General features: G+C 33.7%; 1 protein-coding gene across 18 annotated transcripts in view; it reads right to left on the minus strand.

Moving 5' to 3' along the window:
• METTL25 (methyltransferase like 25) overlaps positions 1-21704 on the minus strand; it is a 150818-nt gene that overhangs the window by 74167 nt on the left and 54947 nt on the right. For all 18 annotated transcript variants that reach the window (XR_005985343.1, XR_005985344.1, XR_005985340.1 and 15 more), the window contains 3 exons: positions 14876-14970; positions 12238-12267; positions 8244-8317 (listed from right to left, as the gene is read on the minus strand). Coding sequence is in view for 1 of the 18 variants with exons in the window: in XM_041739210.1 (XP_041595144.1) it covers positions 8244-8317; positions 12238-12267; positions 14876-14970 (199 nt within the window). In the remaining 17 variants the exon portion in view is untranslated. The remainder of the gene's footprint in view (positions 1-8243; positions 8318-12237; positions 12268-14875; positions 14971-21704) is intronic.

Below are 21704 nucleotides of genomic sequence, written 5' to 3' on the forward strand. Positions count from 1 at the left end.
GTTTGCAAATATATTTTCCCATCCTGTAGGGTATTTTTCACTTTGTAGATTTCCCCACCCCCCGCAGAAACTTTTTAGTTTGATGTTGTCTCATTTGCTTATTTTCTATTTTGTTGCTTGTACTTTAAATGTCAACAAAAAAATCATTACCAACACCCATGTCAAGGAGCTTTATTCCTATGTTTTGTTTCAGGTGTTTCTTGGTTTCAGGTTTCACACTTAAGTCTTTAACCCATTTTGAGTTAATTTTCATTAGTGGTGTAAGACATGGGTCCAGGTTCATTCCTTTACATGTGAATAGTCAATTATCCCACTAACATTTAATGAAGAGACTCTTTTCTCCACTGGGTATTCTTGGCTCCTGTGTGAAATATTTGTTGATTCTACGTTTCAATTTATTTCTGAGCTCTCAGGTTTGTTCTGTTGGTCTACTGGTCTATTTTTATGCCAGTATCATCCTGTTTTGATGACTACAGTTTGAAATAAGGAAGTATGATCTCGCTTGCTTTGTTCTTCTTTCTCAGGAATTTTTGGCTACTCAGGGTCTTTTGTCGTTCCATATAATTTTTAGGAGTGTTTTTTCTATTTTTCTTTTCAATATCATTGGAATCTTGATAGGAATTACACTGAATCTACATGGCTTTCCGTAGTATTTACATTTTAACGCTATTAATTCTTCTAATCCATGAACACAGGACAACTTTACATTTATTTACATCTTCCTTGATTTCTTTCATCAATGTCTTGTAGTTTTCAGAGTAGAGATCTTTCACCTTCTTGGTTAAATTTATTCCTATTTTATTGTTTTTGATACTCTTGTACGTAGGATCAGTGTAGTTCTTAATTTATTGTTAGATAATAGAATACTGATATTTTTACATTAATTTTGTATCCTGCAACTTTATTGAATTCAGTTTCTTTCATTGAATCTTTAGGATTTTTTATATATAAAATCACGTCATCTGCAAGTAGAGGTAATTTTACTTTTTCCTTTCCAGTTTTGATCCCTTTTATTTTTCTTGCCTAACTGTTCTAGCTAGGACCTCTAGTACTAATTTAAAAAGAAGTGGTGAAGAGTGGGCATCCTTCTTTCAATCCTGATGTTACCAGAAAAGCTTTCTACCATTTACCACTAAGTATGATATTAGTTGTAGGATTGCCATTTATTATGCTGAGATAAATGCCTTCAATGCTGAACTTAAGAGTTTTATCATAAAAAGATGTTGAATTTTGTCCAATGATTTTGTGTGTCTATTTAAATGATCACGATTATTCCATTCTATTAATGTATCACATTGATTGATTTGCATATGCTGAGCTATACTTATATCCCTAGGATAAATCCCACTTGATTATGGTGAATGTGCTACTGAATTTGGTTTGGTAGTATTTTACTGAGAATTTTTATATCTATACTCATCAGGAATATTGGCAGGTAGCTTTCTTTTCTAGTAGTGTCTTTTTTCTGGTTTTGGTATCAAGATAATGATGGCCTCATAAAATAAGTTTGAGAATGTTCTCTCCTTTTGATTTTTTGGAAAAGTTTGAGAAGAATTGATGCTAATTCCTCTTTAAATGTTTCATAAAGGAGTGCTTGGAGGACTCAGTCAGTTAAGTGCCCAACTCTTTGTTTTGGCTCAGGTCATGAACTTGCGGTCTGGCTCCACGCTCAGTATGGAGTCTACTTAAGATTCTCTCTTTCCCTCTCCCTTTGCCCTGCCCCCTCAACTTGTACTTATGCTCATGTGCTCTCTTTCTAAAATAAATAAATCTTTAAAAATAAATGTTTCTTAAACATCACCAGTAAAGATAGTTGGTCCCGGAGCTTTTTTCATTGAGAGGTTTTGATTACTGATATAGTCTCCTTACTAGTAATTAGTCTATCCAGACTTTCTGTTTTTTTTTTTTTTTTCTGATTCAGTCTTCATAAATTGTATAAGAATTTTTCCATTTTCTAGGTTGACATATAGTTGTTCAGTTGCCTCTTTTGAACCTTGAATTTTTGTGGTATCAGTTGTAATGCTTCCTTTTTCATTTATAATTTTATTGATTTGGGTCCTTTCTCTTTTTCCCTTGGTTATTCTAGCTTAAATTTGTCAATTTTGCGGGTGCTTGGGTGGCTCAGTCAGTTAAGTGTCTGACTCTTGATTTTGGCTCAGGTCATGACTTCAGGGTTGTAATATCAAGTTTCAAGTCAGGCTCTGCACTGGGCATGGAGCCTGCTTAAGATTCTCTCTCTCCCTCTCCCTTGCCCACCCTCTACCCCCATGCTCTCAATCTCTCCCCCCCCCCCCCAAAAAAAAAAGGTTTGTCAATTTTGTTTAAGTTTCAAAGAACCAACTCTTAGTTTGGATAGTCTGTTTTTACTCTTTTTCCGTTCTCTATTTCATTTATTTCTTCTATAATCTTTATTATTTCTTTTCTTCTAACATGGGCTCAGTTGGTTCTTCTGAGTTTATAGTACCTTAAATCAGAATTAGGGTATGTGGGGGTCTTCTTTCTTTCTTTCTTTTTTTAAAGATTTATTTATTCATGAGAGACAGAGAGAGAGAGAGGCAGAGACACAGGCAGAGTGTGTCTCAGCGCATCCCGCATTGGGCCAGAGGCAACGCTAAACCACTAAACCACCTACGCTGCCCTGTCTTATTTCTTAATGCAGGCATTTACCGCTAAGAACTTTCCTCTTAGAACTATTTTCACTGCATCCCATAGGTTCTGGTATATGTTGTATTTCGATTTTTATTTGTTTCAAGAAACTTTTTAATATCTTATTTGATATTAATTTTCATAGGTTTGTGAATTTTCAAGGTCTCAATTTGATTTCTAATTTCATGCCACTGGGGTCAGAGTAGACACTTGGTAGGATTTCAGTCTTCTTGAATTTGCTAAGTCTCCTTCTGTGGCCTAGCATATGATCTACCCTAGAAAGTGTTTCATGTACACTTGAGAAGTAAGTGTATTCTGCTATTATTCAATACAATGTTCTGTACATGTCTGTTAAATCCATTTAGTCTAGAATGTTCAAATCTGCTGTTTTCTTATTGATTCTCAATCTGATCTAGCTAGTGTTGAGATCCAGCTAGTTATTCTTGTATTTATTTTTCCTTTATAGCTCTGTTAGTTTTGGCTTTATATATTTAGGTGCTCCAATGCTGGCACATAAATATTTACGACTGTTAAATCTTTCTGGTGGATTGGCCCCTTTATCAATGACCTTCTCTGTCTCCTTTTACTATTTTTATTTTATTATTTTAAAGACTATTTTATCTGCTCGAAGTATAGCTACCTCTGCTTCTTTTGGATTACCACTTGCTTGTAATATCTTTTTCCACCCCTTCACTCTTAGTATATGTATCTTTAAGGTGATAGTGAATCTCTTATGAGCAGCAATTTGTTGGATTTTGTCTTTTTTAAACATTCAACCACTCTATGTTTTTCAGTTGAAGAATTTATTTATATTTAAAGTAACTATTAACAGGTAATTACTATTGTCATTAATTAACATTTTATTGTTTTGCAGACATTTTGTGTTTGTTTTGTTCCTTGTTTTTTCTCCTATCTTTTGTTTTCTTTTGGTATCTGCATGCTTTGACTTCTTAATCATGTTCTTTCATGCAACTGTTACAGTATTTTCCCTTATGATTACCATGACACACATCTTCAACTTATAACCCCTATTTAAAATTGAGTAATTTCAATAGAAATCATAAAACTTATCATTTTTATTTCTCATCCTCCTTAGATTTTATTATTTTTGTTACAATTAAAGTTGTTTTATATTATATAACTAGTAACAGATTACCATATAGTTGTGGTTATTTTTACTTTTTTTTAACTTTTAAGCTGGAGTTCTAAGTGAATTATGCACCTCTATTACTATATTGCAGAGTATAACTATGACTATATGTTTATCATTATCAGTGAGAGTTCTGCTATATTTTTATGATTTAGCTTTTCTATACTTCCATTCAAAGAACTCTTATTTAGCATTTCTTAGGAGGCAGGTCTAGTAGCAAAGAACTCCTTCAGCTTTTGTTTAGAAAAGACTTTATGCCTTCTTTGTTTCTAATGAACAGCTCTGCCAGGTATAGAACTTTTGTTTGACAGTTATTGTCTTTCAATATTTGCAATATGTCATTCCATTCTCTTTAGGCCTGAAGTTTCTGCTGAGAAATCTTATGGGAGGCTATAACTCCTATGTAACTCCTCTCTACTTTTGTTGCTCTTAAAATTCTTTGTCCTTGACTTTTGACAACTTAATTACATGTTTTGCTGTAGTGCTGTGTTCAACCTATATGAGCTCTTTTGGATTTCACGGAGGAGCATGTCCTTTTCTTTGACCAGGTTTGAGAAGTTTTCAGCCACTGTTGCCTTAAATACACTTTTTGTTCTGGAATTCTTATAATATTAGCATTGTTTCTTCTCATTGTGTTCCATTTTGCCATAGGCTTTCTTCATTCCTCTCACTTTGTCCTTCTCTGATTGGGTAATTTCTAATGTCTTATCCTCTAGGTCACGGATTCTTCCTACTGTATGGATGAGTCTACTTTTGAAACTCTCTACAGAATTATTCAGTTCAATTACTGTACAGTAGACCCTTGAACTCCATGAGGTTAAAGAGCATTAACATCCCAGAGTTGAAAATCCGTGTATAACTTTTGATTCTCCCAAAACTTAACTACTAATAGCCTACTGTTGACTGAAGCCTTACTCATAAACAGTTGATTAAAGTATATTTTATATTTAAGTGTATTTTATCCTCTATTCTTACAATAAAGTAAGCTGGAGAAAAAATATTAAGAAAATCATAAGGAAAACACATTTACAGTACTGTTCTGTATTTATAAAAAAAAAAATCTGTGTATAAGTGAATTTGTACAGTTCAAACCAATGTTGTTCAAAGGTCAACTATACTTTTCAACTGTAGGAGTTTTTTTTTTTTTTTTTATGGCTGCTTTTTCCTTGTCAAAATTCTCATTTTTCTCATATACTGTTTTCCAAGTTTTACTTGTTTGTGTTTTCTTGTAGTAGACTAAATTTCCTTAAGAGGATTACTCTAAATTATTTGTTAATCCTAGATTTCTATTTCTTTAAGGTCGGTTATTAGAACTTTATTAGTTTCCTTTGGTGGTATATTTATCTGATTTTTCATGATCCTTGATTTCTTATGTTGGTATCTGAGCACTGAAGTAACTGGGCTCCTCTACCAAACTTCACAGGTTTTCTTTGACAGAGACAGTTCTTTACCAGTTAGCTCAATTTGGGTTTCTGGATCTGTCTACTGGTAATATCCACAGGTAGCAAGGACTGCCATTATGGTCTATTTTGGGGTGAGACAACTGTTTAAGCACTAAAGATGGGGATGGGGAGTGTGCCTCTGTTTGAGAATAGTTGGATAGGAATGTTGGCTTGGTTCTTTACTTGAGGGCAGCTATAGAACTAGTTCCATGACTGCCTGAATTCTCTAGTCATGCTTACCAGATGTTTAGTACTGGGTCCTATATTCAGTAGTATATGGGGCTATGAACTAACTTCTTTGCTCTGGCAGGGAAGCAGGATAACCAAGGTCTGTATAGCTTATTGTTTGGGGACCCAAATAAGGTCTGAGTGTGCACTGAACTGTACACGGTCAGGTGATGTCAGTGGTTTTGTTCTGCAGATAAAGGATGACATAGGTAGTGCTTTCTGTTCAAGTCCCACTATAAATAAGTAGGGCTGTTGAATGGGCTATGCAGCAGACGAACAAATCCACCAGTTGGGATTATTACTTGGGCACTACAGGTATGAACTTAGTCTGCCAATATCGATGTGCTGATTACTGCAAGCCCCTTCCCCCTTCTCCTATCAGTCAGATCCTCAGTGGTTGAGCCCCACAGACTTCCCTGCAATACCTGCGGGGCAAGATTAGAGTATGGACTTTCATAAAGTAATCCCCAATGCTGGTTGGGGGCTGGCTGTACCCCCTAGGTTCTTTGCCTACTGGAGGAACCAGAGGCTCAGGGGTGACCACTTCCCATGCTGCTGAACTGGCCTGAAGGAGAAGCAATGTGGTCAACATGTAGCTGTTTTTCTTGCCCTTCTGATGTAGTCTGTTTGGCCTCTGAGGTACAGGTAGGTAGGTGCTTCAGCTTTATCCCCATTTTCTAGGATTCTTTTAGTGGTGTATTATTTTTGAACAGCTGTTAGTTGTTCTTGTGAGCAAAGTCAGGAACAACCTATGTTGTCATCTTGGTGAAATCACTCCCTGCCCTGTAATTCTTAACTTTCTTGATAGGTGTCTGATGTTCTTAAACCAACTAAAAACAAATACACACACGTGTCCACACACCTACACCCACCCCTTTCATGTTTTTCACTTTTCTCAGAAGGAGAGTTGGTTCTAATTATCTAGTCTGCTGTTACTGGAATTGGGTTTCTATCACTGTCTTTTTCTTTTGCACATGGTATCCTGACTACAATACAAAATATTTCTGTGTGGACAGTATATCCTATGCATCCAGAACCTAACAAGCTGCCTGTCATACAATAAATTAATTGCTGGACTGAAAAAAATAACAATGTGTAAGTCTTGGCAACTAATAAGAATATGTGGCCTGACAATGGAGAAGAATAAGATTAAATATGACTAAGATTTCTAAAGCTTGATAATGGCCCTGGCATTTCTACATATAAAAAAAGAAGTCAAGAGAAGAAAGAAAGAGGACTACAATTGATGGGAAGTTAATTTTAGTTTTTGCATATACTATATTTGATGTATCTGTAAGTTACTTAAGTGAAAGTAGTGGGAATGGACACCTGATTCAAGATATTAGTTGTGAGAGCAATTCATAAGAGAAAGAGGAAATATTAAGAGACAGGAGCTGAGTATAAAAATGTTAGAGAATGTCTACCAATATGCAGGAGATACGTAAGAAGAAGAACCTTTCAGTAAGTACATGACTGTGCATAGCTGGAAAAAGGAACTCAGAATGCAACTTAATGGAATATAAGGAGGAAGAGAGTTTGGAGTGAAAATAATTATCTACATGGTCAAATGTGGCTGAAAGGTCAATCAGGCTGTGGAATGAAAGAAGTCTTATAATATACCTACCTTCTGAGTAGTAAAAGAAGGCAGGAACATGGAGGGCTGGAGAGTGTTTAATTTAAGCAAGAAGAAAGATTCAGAAAAGAATGGAGATGATTTTAAGCTGTCAGTAGGAGAATTAAAAATTTTATAAAGAGATGAAGTCTCAAAAGGGGCAGGCAGTCAATATTTGAATGAACATAAATTTGCAAAATTATGTGACTTTTTTCAACAAGGTTAGTATCTTGTTGTGAACTCAAGAGAGGGAGCTAGTTTTCAGAAAAGCATGAGAAATTCACTTATAGACAATTTTGAAGATTGGTAAACATATGGAGAAGAGCATGGAGTCTGCAATTGATTTGGGAGTTATTTAAACAGAAATGATAGTTTAAACCAATGGTGTATGTGGTATTTATATGTTATAATTTCTATCAGTAAAAAAAAAAAAAGGTTATTTTCTCTCTTACAGAGAAATAACAACTACTCTAAAAATAGTTTCTATCTCAGTTAATAAGTGTGGATTCATTTTAGAGAACTTTAAAATTGTCCTATTTTAACTTGAAGAATAATCCTATTACAACCAAATGGTTATCAGAATCCTAAAATTATAATTAGCAAAAGGGTATTCATGAAACTTGCCAGAATTGCAAATGTATGCTTGATTACAGCAGTTACTGAACCAATATTATGAACAAATTCTCCTATCCCTGCCTGTCTGCACAATTAATTATTTGGAAGAAAACGAAAACAAAGAAAACAGGCAGGGCTACTATTTTACCAGCATCACAATGGTTACAATTGTTTATGATCGATTTCTGTTCTCATTAGTTAAGTGTTTAGACTGTATTAGTTGTGAAACATTTCAAATACAACTCTTGCTCATATGATAGTATTATATTTACTGAATTACTTATATGTAACCCTTCAATACTTCTCAAATTCTGAATTACAATCGACACAGACCAGAGTTAGTTATACTAACTCTTCAGCACAAAAAGGATAGTTAGAGCCCTCAGTTTAATAATGATTAATCTAAGAAACAGTTGCTGCATACTTCTTTGTTACTACTGATATTATGCTCAATTTCAAAGCTTTTTCTATCAGTAACAATGATCCTGAATAAATTCACCTGGGCTAAAAGTCACTTCACTTTAATTTTATTAAAATAAAATTCTCATACCATTTGGTGATGCCATAACATTCTTTAATAATATCCTGAAGGACGGCTCGATAGAAGAGTGATTGAGTAGACAGCTGAAAAAAATGTATATATATATGAGCACAAAAAATAAAAATAAAAAACACAAATTGAATCAATACTAGAGAGTCAGGCCCATCAGTGAATGTTAGAAACCTGACTTTGTTACAAAACATAGAGGACACTTTAAAAATTTTTCCATACTAAGTTCAATTGTTACCCTGAGGCCAATACTCACTGAGAAAGTAATTCTGCATGAAAATAGAAGAAACTATAAAAGAAATGGTAATGAATGAGGACAAAAATGCAAAATCAAAGAAAAATGAGCTAATGTCCCAAAAAGAGTGCTGTTCAGTTAAAAATGTAGAAATAAACTTTCATGACCAGCCAAATCAGCTTTGGAGCCTACAAGAGAGCAGTCAGGTGTAATACATGCAAAAGAGAAGAGAACATGGATTTGTCCTAATGACAGTGAACAGAAATAATATCACTTAAGACTCAAACCTGGAAAGAGAAGGTTCTATTCTAACTAAGACATTTTAAAAATATGTCTTTAGTCTGAAGGATCATGGCGTTGGCTACTGTAGAGTTGAAAAGGGCATGTTTTTTGTCCTTTGGAAAGGACATAGGATCAGGTGTCCATGATGGTTTTCCAAAGGAAAGAAGGTATGGCTGGAGAGAGGTTCCAGTGAAAAAATGATAATTTCAAAGAAGTAGAAGGTAAAAAAAATGTACTATACATAAAAGAAAACACTTCACTAAAAAAATGGAAGTGGTACTCAAACTAAGAAACTATAAAAATCACCCAGACTCTACCCATATCCTCAAAGACCTCTTAATACTGAGAGTATAAATAAATCCAACACAAAATACAAAATATTATCAGCAACATCCGTGCTCCAAAGTTATTATGAAAAAAAAAAAAAAAAAGAAGAAGAAGAAGAAGAAAAATGAGCCAGAGTGGAGGGAGGCCAACAACACTGAGTAGTTCTGAGAAGTCTAGTAAGGTGAAAACTCAAAACTGCAATGACTGGTAAAGTTTTAAAGACAGAGTTCAGTAGACTGGATATATTGAGCTATCCTTTTGTAACTTCTATTCTCCTTCAGAGCACAGAATTGTTATTTTCATCTGTTTTTAACTGAAATATATTTGGATTCAGATGGAGTTTAGCACAAAACAAAATCTTGCCTGTGTGCTCAGACAGAAAACTTAACTACTGCTCCTCTCCTCATCTGACCTCAAGTTCCTACACTATGGATGCTGAAACTACACAAAAACACATGTTGGGAGTTAAGGGCCAACCATTATTTCTTGGGTCTTCACCTAATGGCATTGTCTTAAGTCACTGGACAACATCTGACTTGCAGGATCTTGACAGAACACTTGGAAAGAACACATGTGATATCCTTTCTAGATGGAAGAAATACCAAGAAGGGTGATTCTAGTTGGAAATGATCTTAGGAATACCAAAGACCCCAATCTGGCTCCTAAAATAATGCACTAGAAACAGACATACGTACATATTTGAGTACTCACAGTAAATTTATAACCTTCAAAAGAAACACTTTTATATAAAACCTCTTTCTAAATACAACTCCTTGACTTAAGACAAACTCTGATTTCTAAATTTTCTTTCTAGAAGACTGCTCAAAAACATTTCATTCCAAATTTCCCATCTCTGGATATATTTTTCATTTAGCATTTTCTCATCTTGAGTAATTCTTTTTTGCAGTACCAAAAATCTCTATCATCTGTCCCTCACTTCTCCCCAAATCCTTTCCATTCTCTCACAAAAATTCTGAAATCTCCTTTCACATATTAACACTTATTGTCCTACTGAAATTCAAGGCATTCTGGGAAATATATTATTATATGAAGTAAAATGTTAGTATTAGTTTTATAAATGGCTAACAAAGTTTTTAACTTTTTATTTGGTTAGCTATAAAATAGGTAGGAAGTTTAATTTTATATGAAATCCTAAAAATAGTTGAGCCAGTATTTGCACTGAAGAAGCCTAGCTCTGATGTCTCTGTACCAAGCCACGATGCTATTTTGCCTCTAGGATACGTGGGCAGGGATGAGGTATCATTAGTTTTTATTATGTACTTCCATTTAGGGAAAAAAAAAACTCTTAAAAATATGTGGTGCCTGGGTGGCTCAGTCAGATAAGGGGCTGACTCTTAACTTCGGCTCAAGTCATGATCTCAGGGTCCTGAGATTGAACCCCGTTGTCAGTGTTGGGCTCCATGCTCAGGGGGGAATCTGCTTAAGGATTCTTTCTCTCCCTCTCTCCCTCCCTCCACTTTCTTTTTTTTCCTCTTTCTAAAAACAAAAACCAAAAAACTCTTTAAGAGTTTTTGCCTTTGAGAAAAATTATATAAATGGTATCAGGATAATTTAGAAATAAATGTATATTTATATTATTAAAAACTGTTGAAGATGACAAAGAAACCCCGAGAAATGCATTTAAACAAGAGATCATACAGAAATGCATACAGAAATAACAGGATAGAATAAATCATCATTCCCAAGTTAACTTGAGTAAATGAGAACTTTACAGCTGTTTCCTAAGAGAAATGGAAAAGAGTTATGAAGTGCCTTCAAATGTGCATTCCTAGAATAACTAGAACTATCCATCCTAGTAAATACAGACTGGGGGCAAGTGGGAAGGGAATCAACATCTCCCCGGTACTATGTGTTTGACTATTCCAAGAATAAACTGGATGTGGCTCAGAGTTACTTTCTTTCTTATACAAGTGATAAATCAGCTTAACATTTTAATGCATTTTAAATGGGAGGGAGCAAAAAGAGCACACCCTTAAAGAATATTACCTCAGGCATGCATTTTATAGGTCCAGCAGAGAGGGCACTAAGCTGGACATCAGTACTCTGCAATTAAGGGAGCTAGAATGTACTATTAAACTTCTGCTGTGTATCACGTTCTCATGTAAGTTTGGGATAATACCCAACTTGTAAGATTGACTATAAACATTAGTAAGCACTTGGGAAATTGAAAAACACCACAAAAATGCACAGGAACATTATTATGATAAAGGCTCTTTCCTCTTCCATATCTCTAGGAAACCATTAGGTTGATATGCAATATAGCTGTTAACTGCAAACTAGGAGTTTGAGAGTAAATATGCTCTAATACCTTTAAAAGATCAGTTTTTATCAACTTTTAGATAGGTACAATGAATACATTTTTAAAAAATGTTCTAAGCATTATGCCTGGCCCAGAATAAAAACTCAGTAAACGATATTTGTTATTATCATTTTCAAATTATTATTATTTTTAAAAATTCAAATTGACATACTAATGTTCCTTGAAAAAAAAGCAAAAAAGAGATTTCTAAAATTTCGATCTAATGAGAGAAATCTTATGAAAAGCTTGAAAAGAATTCAATTTTTTTTTTTTTTACAAATTCCTAATATGTGTCATAAATCATAAGGTAGAGAATAAGACAATTATATGGATATTTGGGGGGTACATTTAACTTGTTTATATGTTCAAACCCATATGGCTATTTCAACTAATGACTAATCAAGTAAATAAGGAAAAAAGCTAAGTACAACAACAATAACAAAATATGTGTTTTGGACTATATGTAAAAAAAATAAATAAACTGAATATTATACCTTGTTTATCTTTGCTTGAACTAAGCCCATCATAAGAACCTAACAGCAATAGCAGTTTTTAGAAATATTTACAGACTGTTTCGTATATTATAAAGAAATGAGACATTAGTACAAGAATACAAGGTAGAAGTTTGCTTAAAGATTTAATTTACTCTTTCTGAAAGTTCACTTTTAAAGTAAACTTATAGAAAATGTATTAATTTGAATATGAAGAGGTGAAAGAAGAGATGTTATTTATTAAAAGCCATCAGATTTTAAGTTCATCAGCAGGTCAAGTATGAGAGTACTTAAACTATCATGTCCATCTGCTACATTAGAGTAAACATTCCTACTTACCCCTTGGCCAACTGCAACCCGTTCCAAAGCCTTTGGAGAAAAAATAAGGAGAAAAAAATATGAGACTACTCATATATTTAGTCTTACCTTATAAGACTTATAAACACACTGTATAAGGGCTTATAAAAGAGACATTTAAAAGTATTAAGTGATAACATCTAAGTTTAAACATTTAAAAGTATTACTATCATTAAGGAATGTTAACTGGTTTACTTGTTAGATATAGCTGAAATCATATACTCCTAAAACTAAAGATAATTTACAAATTATCCTATGTAAGTACAATTTTTGCAGCTGCACAAACTCAATAACAAGGTAAAGTAACTTGCTGCAAGTTGTATAGCTAGTTAGCAAGTGGGCAGGAAGTAGAAACTTGTTCTTTGAACCCTAACTAGCTTTTCCTGCCCTCACACCATGAAGATTTTAGTGGAAAAATGAGTTCACTGTATAGAAAGTTGCTTCACAGAAATTGTTTGAAGAAAAAAATTGCAATTTTTCCATTGACTTGAGGCATACTTTTACTGATCATCTAGAACCACAGATGTATGAATATAAAAGAAAGCTATTACATAATTTTCATATTAAATTAAACAGCAACAAGCCCAGAATAAGTTTATTATTGAAGAAAACATTGATTTTCATTTATGGTACTGTTTGTGCTCATTTCAGATTAGATTTTTGTGTTATGGCTTTTGCTAAAAGGCTGAATTGAACAAAGAAACAAGAATCTTTAATAAATTGGTGTTAATAAAAGTATCTGCTTTTAGATAAGTATAACTCGTTAAAAGTAGTCAACACGAGACTACTTTTAGTATGTGTTACTGATAAGGGATTTGAGAAATACAAATGATAAATTATGATGACATAATAAAAGATAACCAGGTAGGTGATAAAAAGTTTCTTATAAACATCAGTATTTTTCTTGGCCAATAAAGATAATGAAGAAAATAAACCAAGTGTTCCTTTCATACTAATCTGAAATATTTTGCAGTTTTATCAGAGTTAAAGTATGTTGACAAGATTGTGCTAATCTAATTAAAATCTTATCTCTGGTTAGTACCATTAACAATTTATCTCAAAAGTGTCACCAGAAAGGTCTCTTTTTCTCTTTTTAACCCCTGAGGCCTTATTGGTGGAAAAGGTCAGTTATGGAGCAAAAGGCAATAAAAATATGTACCAAAAAAATGTTCCTTGGCATCCAATAAAAAAGCCAAAGTAGCCAGGGAATGGGATGGAGCCAAGGAGAGGGGTATTCCATAGGAAGCTGACGTTGGTCAGGAAAAGTTGTTAAGTACAATGTGGTCTATACATTCTATATTCTGAAATTTATTTTTCAAAAATGCTTCTTTTTGCTTCTTTGAATGTTTATTTTTATAGCAAATATTTTTGTTTGTGAATGCAGTATATCCTTTTATCTAAAAGATATTAATTAATAGTTATTTTACTTTAGTTTATTTTGTATAGTCTCCATTTTCTCCAAGTTTCTTTTCTTCTGTTTATCTGACCTTTGTTCTTTCACATGAGACTTTCTTTAAGAGACATCTAGTGATTCTTGGCTGTTTGCTGGTAATTAAAATGAGAATATCATAAAACTGATTAGAAGTAATGTGCTTATGAGTGAGGACTGTTAATTGTGGGCTTCATTATAAAGGTCCTGCTTTATTTTAGAATCTCTGATGCCAAATCATCATCAGGTCTTTTTTCTCAGGCTAGTCAGATTCTTGAGGAACAACTCTTTTAATTTCTTGTCTGGATGGTATAACCCTGGCTGCCAGGACTCTTAGGACCAAGTCATTCCAAGAATTACCTGTCCATTTGAACATGACCCTGAAACATATATCACTAACAGATATAATGAAAAAACAAGACAATTTCCAAGAAAAGCAATTTAAGAAGATTTACAAAAATTATTTGAGCATAAACTGATTTCTAAAGTAATTCTAGGATACATGACCTAGAGCACTGGTGTACTATTTTTTATATTGCTGTGTAACTGGCATAGAAATAACGGCCATAGAATAATTAATTTATCTTGGGCTTGGACATTAAACACATTATTTAATCAACTATATTTTAAATTTCTAACAAAAAAAATAACTTACACTTTTTAACTTGCATCTATCCTTTGTAAACTAACATAGCACCATGAACAGAGAATATCACAGGTTAAAGTTATCTAGGTTTAATGACACTAGCCAAATCAGGCACATTAAAGGTTTTATTTAATTAGCTACTTCATATCGTAGGTGGCTTATTAATATTTTTCCCATTCTGTAAGAAATTAAGAGACCAAATGATCTACAAACACACATAAACACACCATAGAACTATGAATAAAAGCACTGAACTGATTCTGTATTTAATACTTGGTAGTTGATACATTTTATATGAAAATTAAAGTAATTATATATAAAAATTATATGTAAAAAGTACAACTATAAATTGTTACCACAATGTGTGTAAAGTAGTAGATAATGTTGGAAGGGCAAGTCATTTTTTTCTCAAAATTTGCAATGCACAAAAGCACTAATAATGATGCTCTGTAAAACTTGGCATTTAATTCATGATATTAGCCAACAATAATAAATTTTGCAACATCTGGATAAAGCCCTTAGTCCAGAAAGAAATATAATCATACCAAACATGCTGACATTCTGGCATTACGACCACAGCACCATCTCTCTTCCTTTAAATACTGGCACATTGGAAATCCCCACTTTTCTTGGGTACTTTCTGCAGAGAGGGAAAAAATATGGATTATTTAAATAAGATTCTTCCTTTTTCAGTTAAAGTAAACAATCTATTGAGAAAGAAAAGCAGTCATTGAGAGTCATATAGCAGTTAAACATAGAGGTAGTAATGTTTAACATTCATTCCAATCTGTTAATTGAAAGCATATTAATGTTATGAAAGTGGTATTTTCAACAATAGCTGTTTTGTGTTTAAGCTTTTAGGTTTGATATTAACCAATTTGCCAAAACTATCTTTCTAAGATTTAGCAAAAGCAATTTAAAATGGAAGTATTCTTCATGTTCAGTACAACTTAGGAAATAAGTAATGAGATACTGGATATTTACTGCTGACTTGACCTTCTTAAAAAAAAAAAAAAGATTTGTTAAATGACATTTGGTAATTTCCTGTAGAACAATATTAATTCATCCCTAATAATGATGAAGCCTCAATTTTTTTTCAGCCACTATATTCACTTTCCAGAAAAAGAACAGCTGTATAAGCTCTTCTTTCTTCATTACATTGAAAAGCTGCAATATTTTCAATTGTGATCCAATTTGGCTCAGTTGCATATATGGTTTAAGTAACAACAACAAAATCAACATTCACTGCTTAATCACACATATCTTTTGCCCAACTCACTTACAGAGTTGCATATGCAATTTGCTGATGCTAAAACCCTTACTGCAGAAGTATGAATTACACAGGTATTTTGAAAAGGAAAACACATTTCTTTTTTAAATTGAAGCTTGAAAAATAAGAGCTTAAATTTTATCAAGGCTATGACAATTAAAAAAGTACAAAATTTTTATTAGGTTAAAAGTAAAGATAGAATTAGAACCTTTAAAACAAAACAAAAAAATGCTTTAAAAGAAAATATTGTTGAAGTAAATTCCACTAAGTAAATTTCTCTGTTATGAAGGATCAGATGACTTTTGATTAAAACAGTGAATTTTATTCACTGTTTTAATCAAAATAATTTAGTGAATTTTATTTTCACTAAATTTCATGCAGATCATAAGCCTGTGAAAGTGGTTTCTTTCAGTACATAAATTAAGATTTGTAATAGACCTTACTGATAACTAATTGGAAGATAAAGACCTTCCCTTGGGAATATAAATAATACTACTACTAGTGTTTATATAGCACTGTATATTATGAGGCTCTATTGTAAATGCCGTAAGTGTATTTAAGCTTTAGTCTCTACAGCAACTCTATGAAGTAGGTACACTGTTATTCTCATGGTTTAGCTAGGGAAACTAAGCACAGGCAGGTTAAGTAAATTGCCTAAATTGCAAAATCTACCACATAGTGGGGTAGGATTTAAAGGTAGGCAATTTGTCTCCAGAGGCCATGCTCTTAACCACCAAGCTATATAAACAATTTCAATTACAAATGCACAGGACTTGTGGAGCCCTTGAAGCCAATCCAGGTCCCGGGGACCCTTGGACTACTTCTATTTCCAAGATGACTTGAAATAGCAGTTTGAGGTTTTTTTAAGGCTTTACAACTTTACTGAGACTTTACTGAGACTAAATGAAAGAATTAAGTCAGTTTTTTTTTCTTCCTATAACCAAAGGAAGAAGGCTAGTAAAGGGTGGAGGCTAGTAAAGGGTGGTCTTACTGCAAACAAAACAAAACAAAACAAAACAAAACAAAACAAAACAAAAAAGATGGTCTTATTGCATGTTCACTAACTTGTGCTGATGAAGATGATGAGTGTTGAGAAGAGCTATGGTGTTCCTAATGGCTCACAAAGCTACTTTTTCCCACCACAAAAACAGCTTACAGAAGAGTACTTTTTGTACATAAAGGAGCTCCCTCTCTAACCCTACCGAACTATGAAGGCAGAAGGGCAGTCTTACTTGATATATATGGCTCCCTGAATCTCTAGCCAAAGCATTCTAGGCTTTATAGATAATAGGAATTGCCAGCCTTGGTCCATCAAAGCCTGCCTCCTTTGGACATCTGGTGGTTGTGGAATCTCCTTCAAGTTTTCTGAAGCTACATCAGTTTCCTCTGTGATTGAGGTCATGGTGGCCTCACAGCTCTGCTCATTTTTTAAGAGTAAGTGCAAACAACTGATACGGAGGCAGGACATCCTCAAACTCAAACAGAGCCTTTCACGTATAAGTTCAATATTATCTTTGGAATCTATTTCACCAGCTTCAGTCTGACTGCAGTGAAGCAGGAGGCTCACTTCTATGTCCTGAATCAAAGTCCCAGAGTTCGCTGTTTCTATAGTTATGTATCAATCTCCTATTTAACTGTGTTCATACATTCAAATCTAGTCAAACTGAACTCTAACTGCCCTTATCAGCTGCTTTTCTCTAGGCTCACTTCCATGCTATCTTTAAATGATAATTTTGGAATAGATGAAGTCTCTTGTTTTTGTTGTTTTCTTCTATCCCATTTCTTCTTTGTTGGCTTTAGAAATCCATTAATCTCATAAAAGGAGAGATTCTACTAGTCTTCCTTCCTGTGTTAATAATATTATTATCCCCTGAATTAAGCAAGTTTGAACTTGAGAACCATCTTTTATTATTTTTTTCCTTTAAGCCTCAAGCTCTTATATATACAACCTCTTAATTATACCTCCTTTTCATTTTCAATCTTCATTAGCTCTTGACTGGGTAAATGCAATACTTAATAAATCTTTTTTTCTTTTCCTTTAGTCTTGTTCATCCTTTGTATTAAAAGTAACATTATCTTTCTAAAATAGATACATCTAACCATGTCACTCCAATAGCTCTTGTTTATCTCACTAGCATCTATGAGACCAAACCTAATGGGTATTTTTCTTACTGTGGATTTTCAGGAGGGTCCGATACTCCTTCCTTATAATACTCTCTCCCTCTGGTTCCATGATACCATGCTCTCTTATTTGTGGCCTAACGCTCTTCCTATCCCCTGATAGTTTGTCATTTTCTGTCTACTGAATGTTCATAAGAATTAATCCTATCTCCCTTTAAACTTTTTTGAAGGATTCACAAACTCTAATACTTACAGTTGGTAAATAAATGTATGAAGCAGCTAGATAGAATAAAATAGGTAATAATTTCAACTTGTTTGGTAACCAAGTATCTCATTTGCTCAGGCTTAATGCTATAATACAATCTGGCCATAATGTAACTGTCAAAATTGCCCAAAATGAGTCTGAGGGGACTATCAGTGAGAGTCAGTGTGTAACCCCTTCTCTATACTTTCCCTAGTATACCTATATCTTACCTATACCTCAATATATACTAACGACCCATGTATTAATTTCTTTGGGCTACTGTAACAAATTACCACATATTTGGTAGCTTAAAACAGGAAGGTATTCTCTTGCAGTTCTGGAAGCTAGAAGTCTGAAATCAAGGCCACGCTCTCTAGGAAGGCTCCAGGGGAAGAATCCTTTCCTTGCCCCCTTCTTAGCTTCTGGCAGTTGCCGGCAACCTTGGCTTGTAGCTGTACTATTCCAGTTTCTGCCTCTGTTTTCACATGGCTGTCTCCTCTGTGTCTCTGTGTATCCTCCCTCTTCTTATAAGGTCACTCACCATTGGAATTAAGGTCCACCCTATTCCAGTATGACCTCATCTCAACTAATTACATCTATAAATACCCTATTTCTAAATAAGATCACATTCTGAGGTTCTGGGTCGACAAGACTTTATGAAAGACACTATTCAACCTAATCCAATTCCTAAATTATGTTTCCAACTTCTTCTCTAAGATCTAATTCTACATCACCAATAGCTTAACTATTACCTCCAAATAGGTATTTCATTGGCATTTGATAATCAACATGTCCAAAATCTAAATAACTGAATGATACAAAACCAGATATCCTAAAGTTTCCTATTTCCATGACTGGCATCGACGTTTATTCATTTACATGTCAAAAAATTCAGGAATCTTCTCAGATACTTCCTCATACATAGCCTGTTTTAGAAATTCCAGTTTATTTTTCTCCTGAATACTCCTCAAATCCATTCATATTCTCTATTTCCACTATCCCAAACTACCATATGATGAAATTGCTACGAAGGCCTCTTGATTGGCTAACAACACACACTCTTGTTCCTTTTTACCTCAGTTTCAATATTGCAAGGTGATCTTTTAGAATATAAACCTCATCCGTTCATTTCCTGGTTTAACACATCCTTCTTATGCTTTCAGATAGAAAACCAAGAAACAGACTCTTAACTATAGAGAACAAACTGATGGTTACCAGAATGGAGGTGGATTGGGGGCGATGGGTTAAATAGGTGATGAGGATTAGGGAGGGCACTTGTGATGAGCACAGGTCTTATGTGTTCAATCACTAGACTGTATACCTGTATACACTGTAATGTATTACAATGTAATGTAATTACTATATACATTGTAATGTTAACTAACTGGAATTTAAACAAAAACTTAAAAAAATTAAGACTGTTCCTTAATGTGATCTGCTCATGTCTACCTTTCTGTCTTCATTTCATACGTTATTCTCTGTTTCAGCCTTTTGTAAAATTTTTAGTTCCCTCAACTGGTAAAATACCTATCTCAAAGCTTTGGAATTTTCTGTTGTAAGCCCTAGATTTCTATACTACACCCCACAATTCTCCTAAATGCATTTCTTTGTAAATAGCCCCTTTGTAAATAAATTCATTTCAAATTACTCTATTTGATGCATACCAAGGCATCTACTTACTGTTAACTTCCTGATTCTCATTTCACTTAGAATTAGGCCTGTAATATCCTATGCAGTTCTACATGCTCAGTATTGTCTAGCCAGAGCTATTGCCTCTCTGAGCTCCTCTCCTTCTACTCTTTCTTACCTTCACTCTGGCTTCTTGCTATTCCTCAAATACGCCGGTTTGTTCCCTTGTGTGGAATGATTTTCCCCCAGTTATTCACTTGGTAACTCAACTACCTTTGCCAAATCTTTGCTAAAATCTCACCTTTTAATGGGGTTTCTCCTGATTCTCTTTTTAATTTACTACATAGGTTATTTATTGTTTATTCTCCTCCTCGTGTTCTTTTCCAATGTATTCTTGATCTGAACTTTCATAACTATTTTCTAACTATTCTCTCTATCCCTGATCTGGCTCCATGTCAATCTATCCACTATAATGCCAAAAGTTACTACCTTTCAGAAATGCAGATGAGTGTATGCAATTCCTTTGCATTGAACCAATACACAAGAAATGTTTTTATGAAACAAAGCATATCGTGTCTCCCACCGAATAATAATCTGACACTCCAGCATAGCATGTGTGGCTCTCATACTGTGGCCCTAATTTGCTTTTTCAGCCATATTTTCTGTTTCCAACACTCTCACCCTCAACTCACTCTCAGTTATATAGCCACATGGACTTGCTTTATTCAGAACAAACCACACAGTTTCTGCCTTTATGCCTCTTCTCCACAAAGTTCTCAAAACGTCCTTCCCTACTCATTCATCTTTCTCAATCAAGACCAAACATCACCTCTTTTAGCAAGCTTTTCTTTATCCCTTAGTTATGAAAACTTATTTTCTCTGCTAGTCTTAACAGTATTTGGTTTATACATACATCATTTATCACTTTTCATTCATTTTTTTTTAAAAATTCACAGTCTTAATTGATTAAAGGTCGATGAGCTAGGAATATATTATTCTCGGATATGCATCAAAGTTCTCTAACTGCTTCTGAATTCTCACCAGATCCTGAGACTTCCTAAGGGGACAGACAGTGTCTTACTTATATCCTCTAGTGCCTCCAACAGAACTTTGTTGAATTGAATAAAAAGAAATCAGACAGATGAACCAAGATCATATACATGTTCTCATTATATTTTGGGAAAAATATTTTCTTTTTACATTTCTTTAAACCTAAATGAAATCTGACTGAAATGATTTCATATGGGAAAAACAAACAGGTATTATGCCTTTAGAGACATAAATTTTTGTCATCTAAGTTAATAATCTCAATTTACATTATGCCTTCCTAAATAGAGAGCTTTAGAATATCTTAATTATAACCACAATAACCATGATTAAAATATGGGGTGGGGGGAATAGGAAAAAACAAAGATAAGTGAGTTTTGAAAATCTTTGCTTTAATCACCACATACCTTACCCTCCATTCTCCTGCTTATTAGTTTCTTTTACTGTTTATAACTGACATTACGTACTTACTTATTTTTCGATTGCCTGAAGCCTTCTTATTAGAATATAAGCTTGATAAAGGCAGGGGCTTTGTTTTGTTCAATCCTGTATCCCTAGTAACTTAGAAGAGTCACATGACTAGCATGTGACAGGTACCCAACAAACATTTCCTATTAAGAATGAAAAAAAATTACAGAACTGTGATGAGTAAACCAAACTAACACTGAGCAAGATTAATATGAATATTTGAAACCACAACAAATAAATGAAGATATAATTTATATTTCAGAGAGGAGAAACTGACATCCTAAAGATATAGATTCTCTCCATAATGATCTCTAAATTCACTGCATGCCAATTAAAATCCCAACAGACTGTTTTATGGATCTTAACAATCTAATTTAAAAACGATTTGATATATCCATCACCGAAATCAGCTTTTACTTTTAATTTGGTCAGCAGTGTTTGTTATGATGCGTACACAATAAAGAAAATGAGATAATTTTAAAATCATTTTTTTCTAAGCACAAATCATTATGTAACTTTTCATATAAATTTGCATTATAAACTACATATACTTTAATCCTAAATGAAAGACTCAAGTGAATTTTTCTATTTAAGC

Source organism: Vulpes lagopus, chromosome 23 (genome assembly GCF_018345385.1).
Source record: "Vulpes lagopus strain Blue_001 chromosome 23, ASM1834538v1, whole genome shotgun sequence".
Taxonomy (NCBI): Eukaryota; Metazoa; Chordata; class Mammalia; order Carnivora; family Canidae; genus Vulpes; species Vulpes lagopus.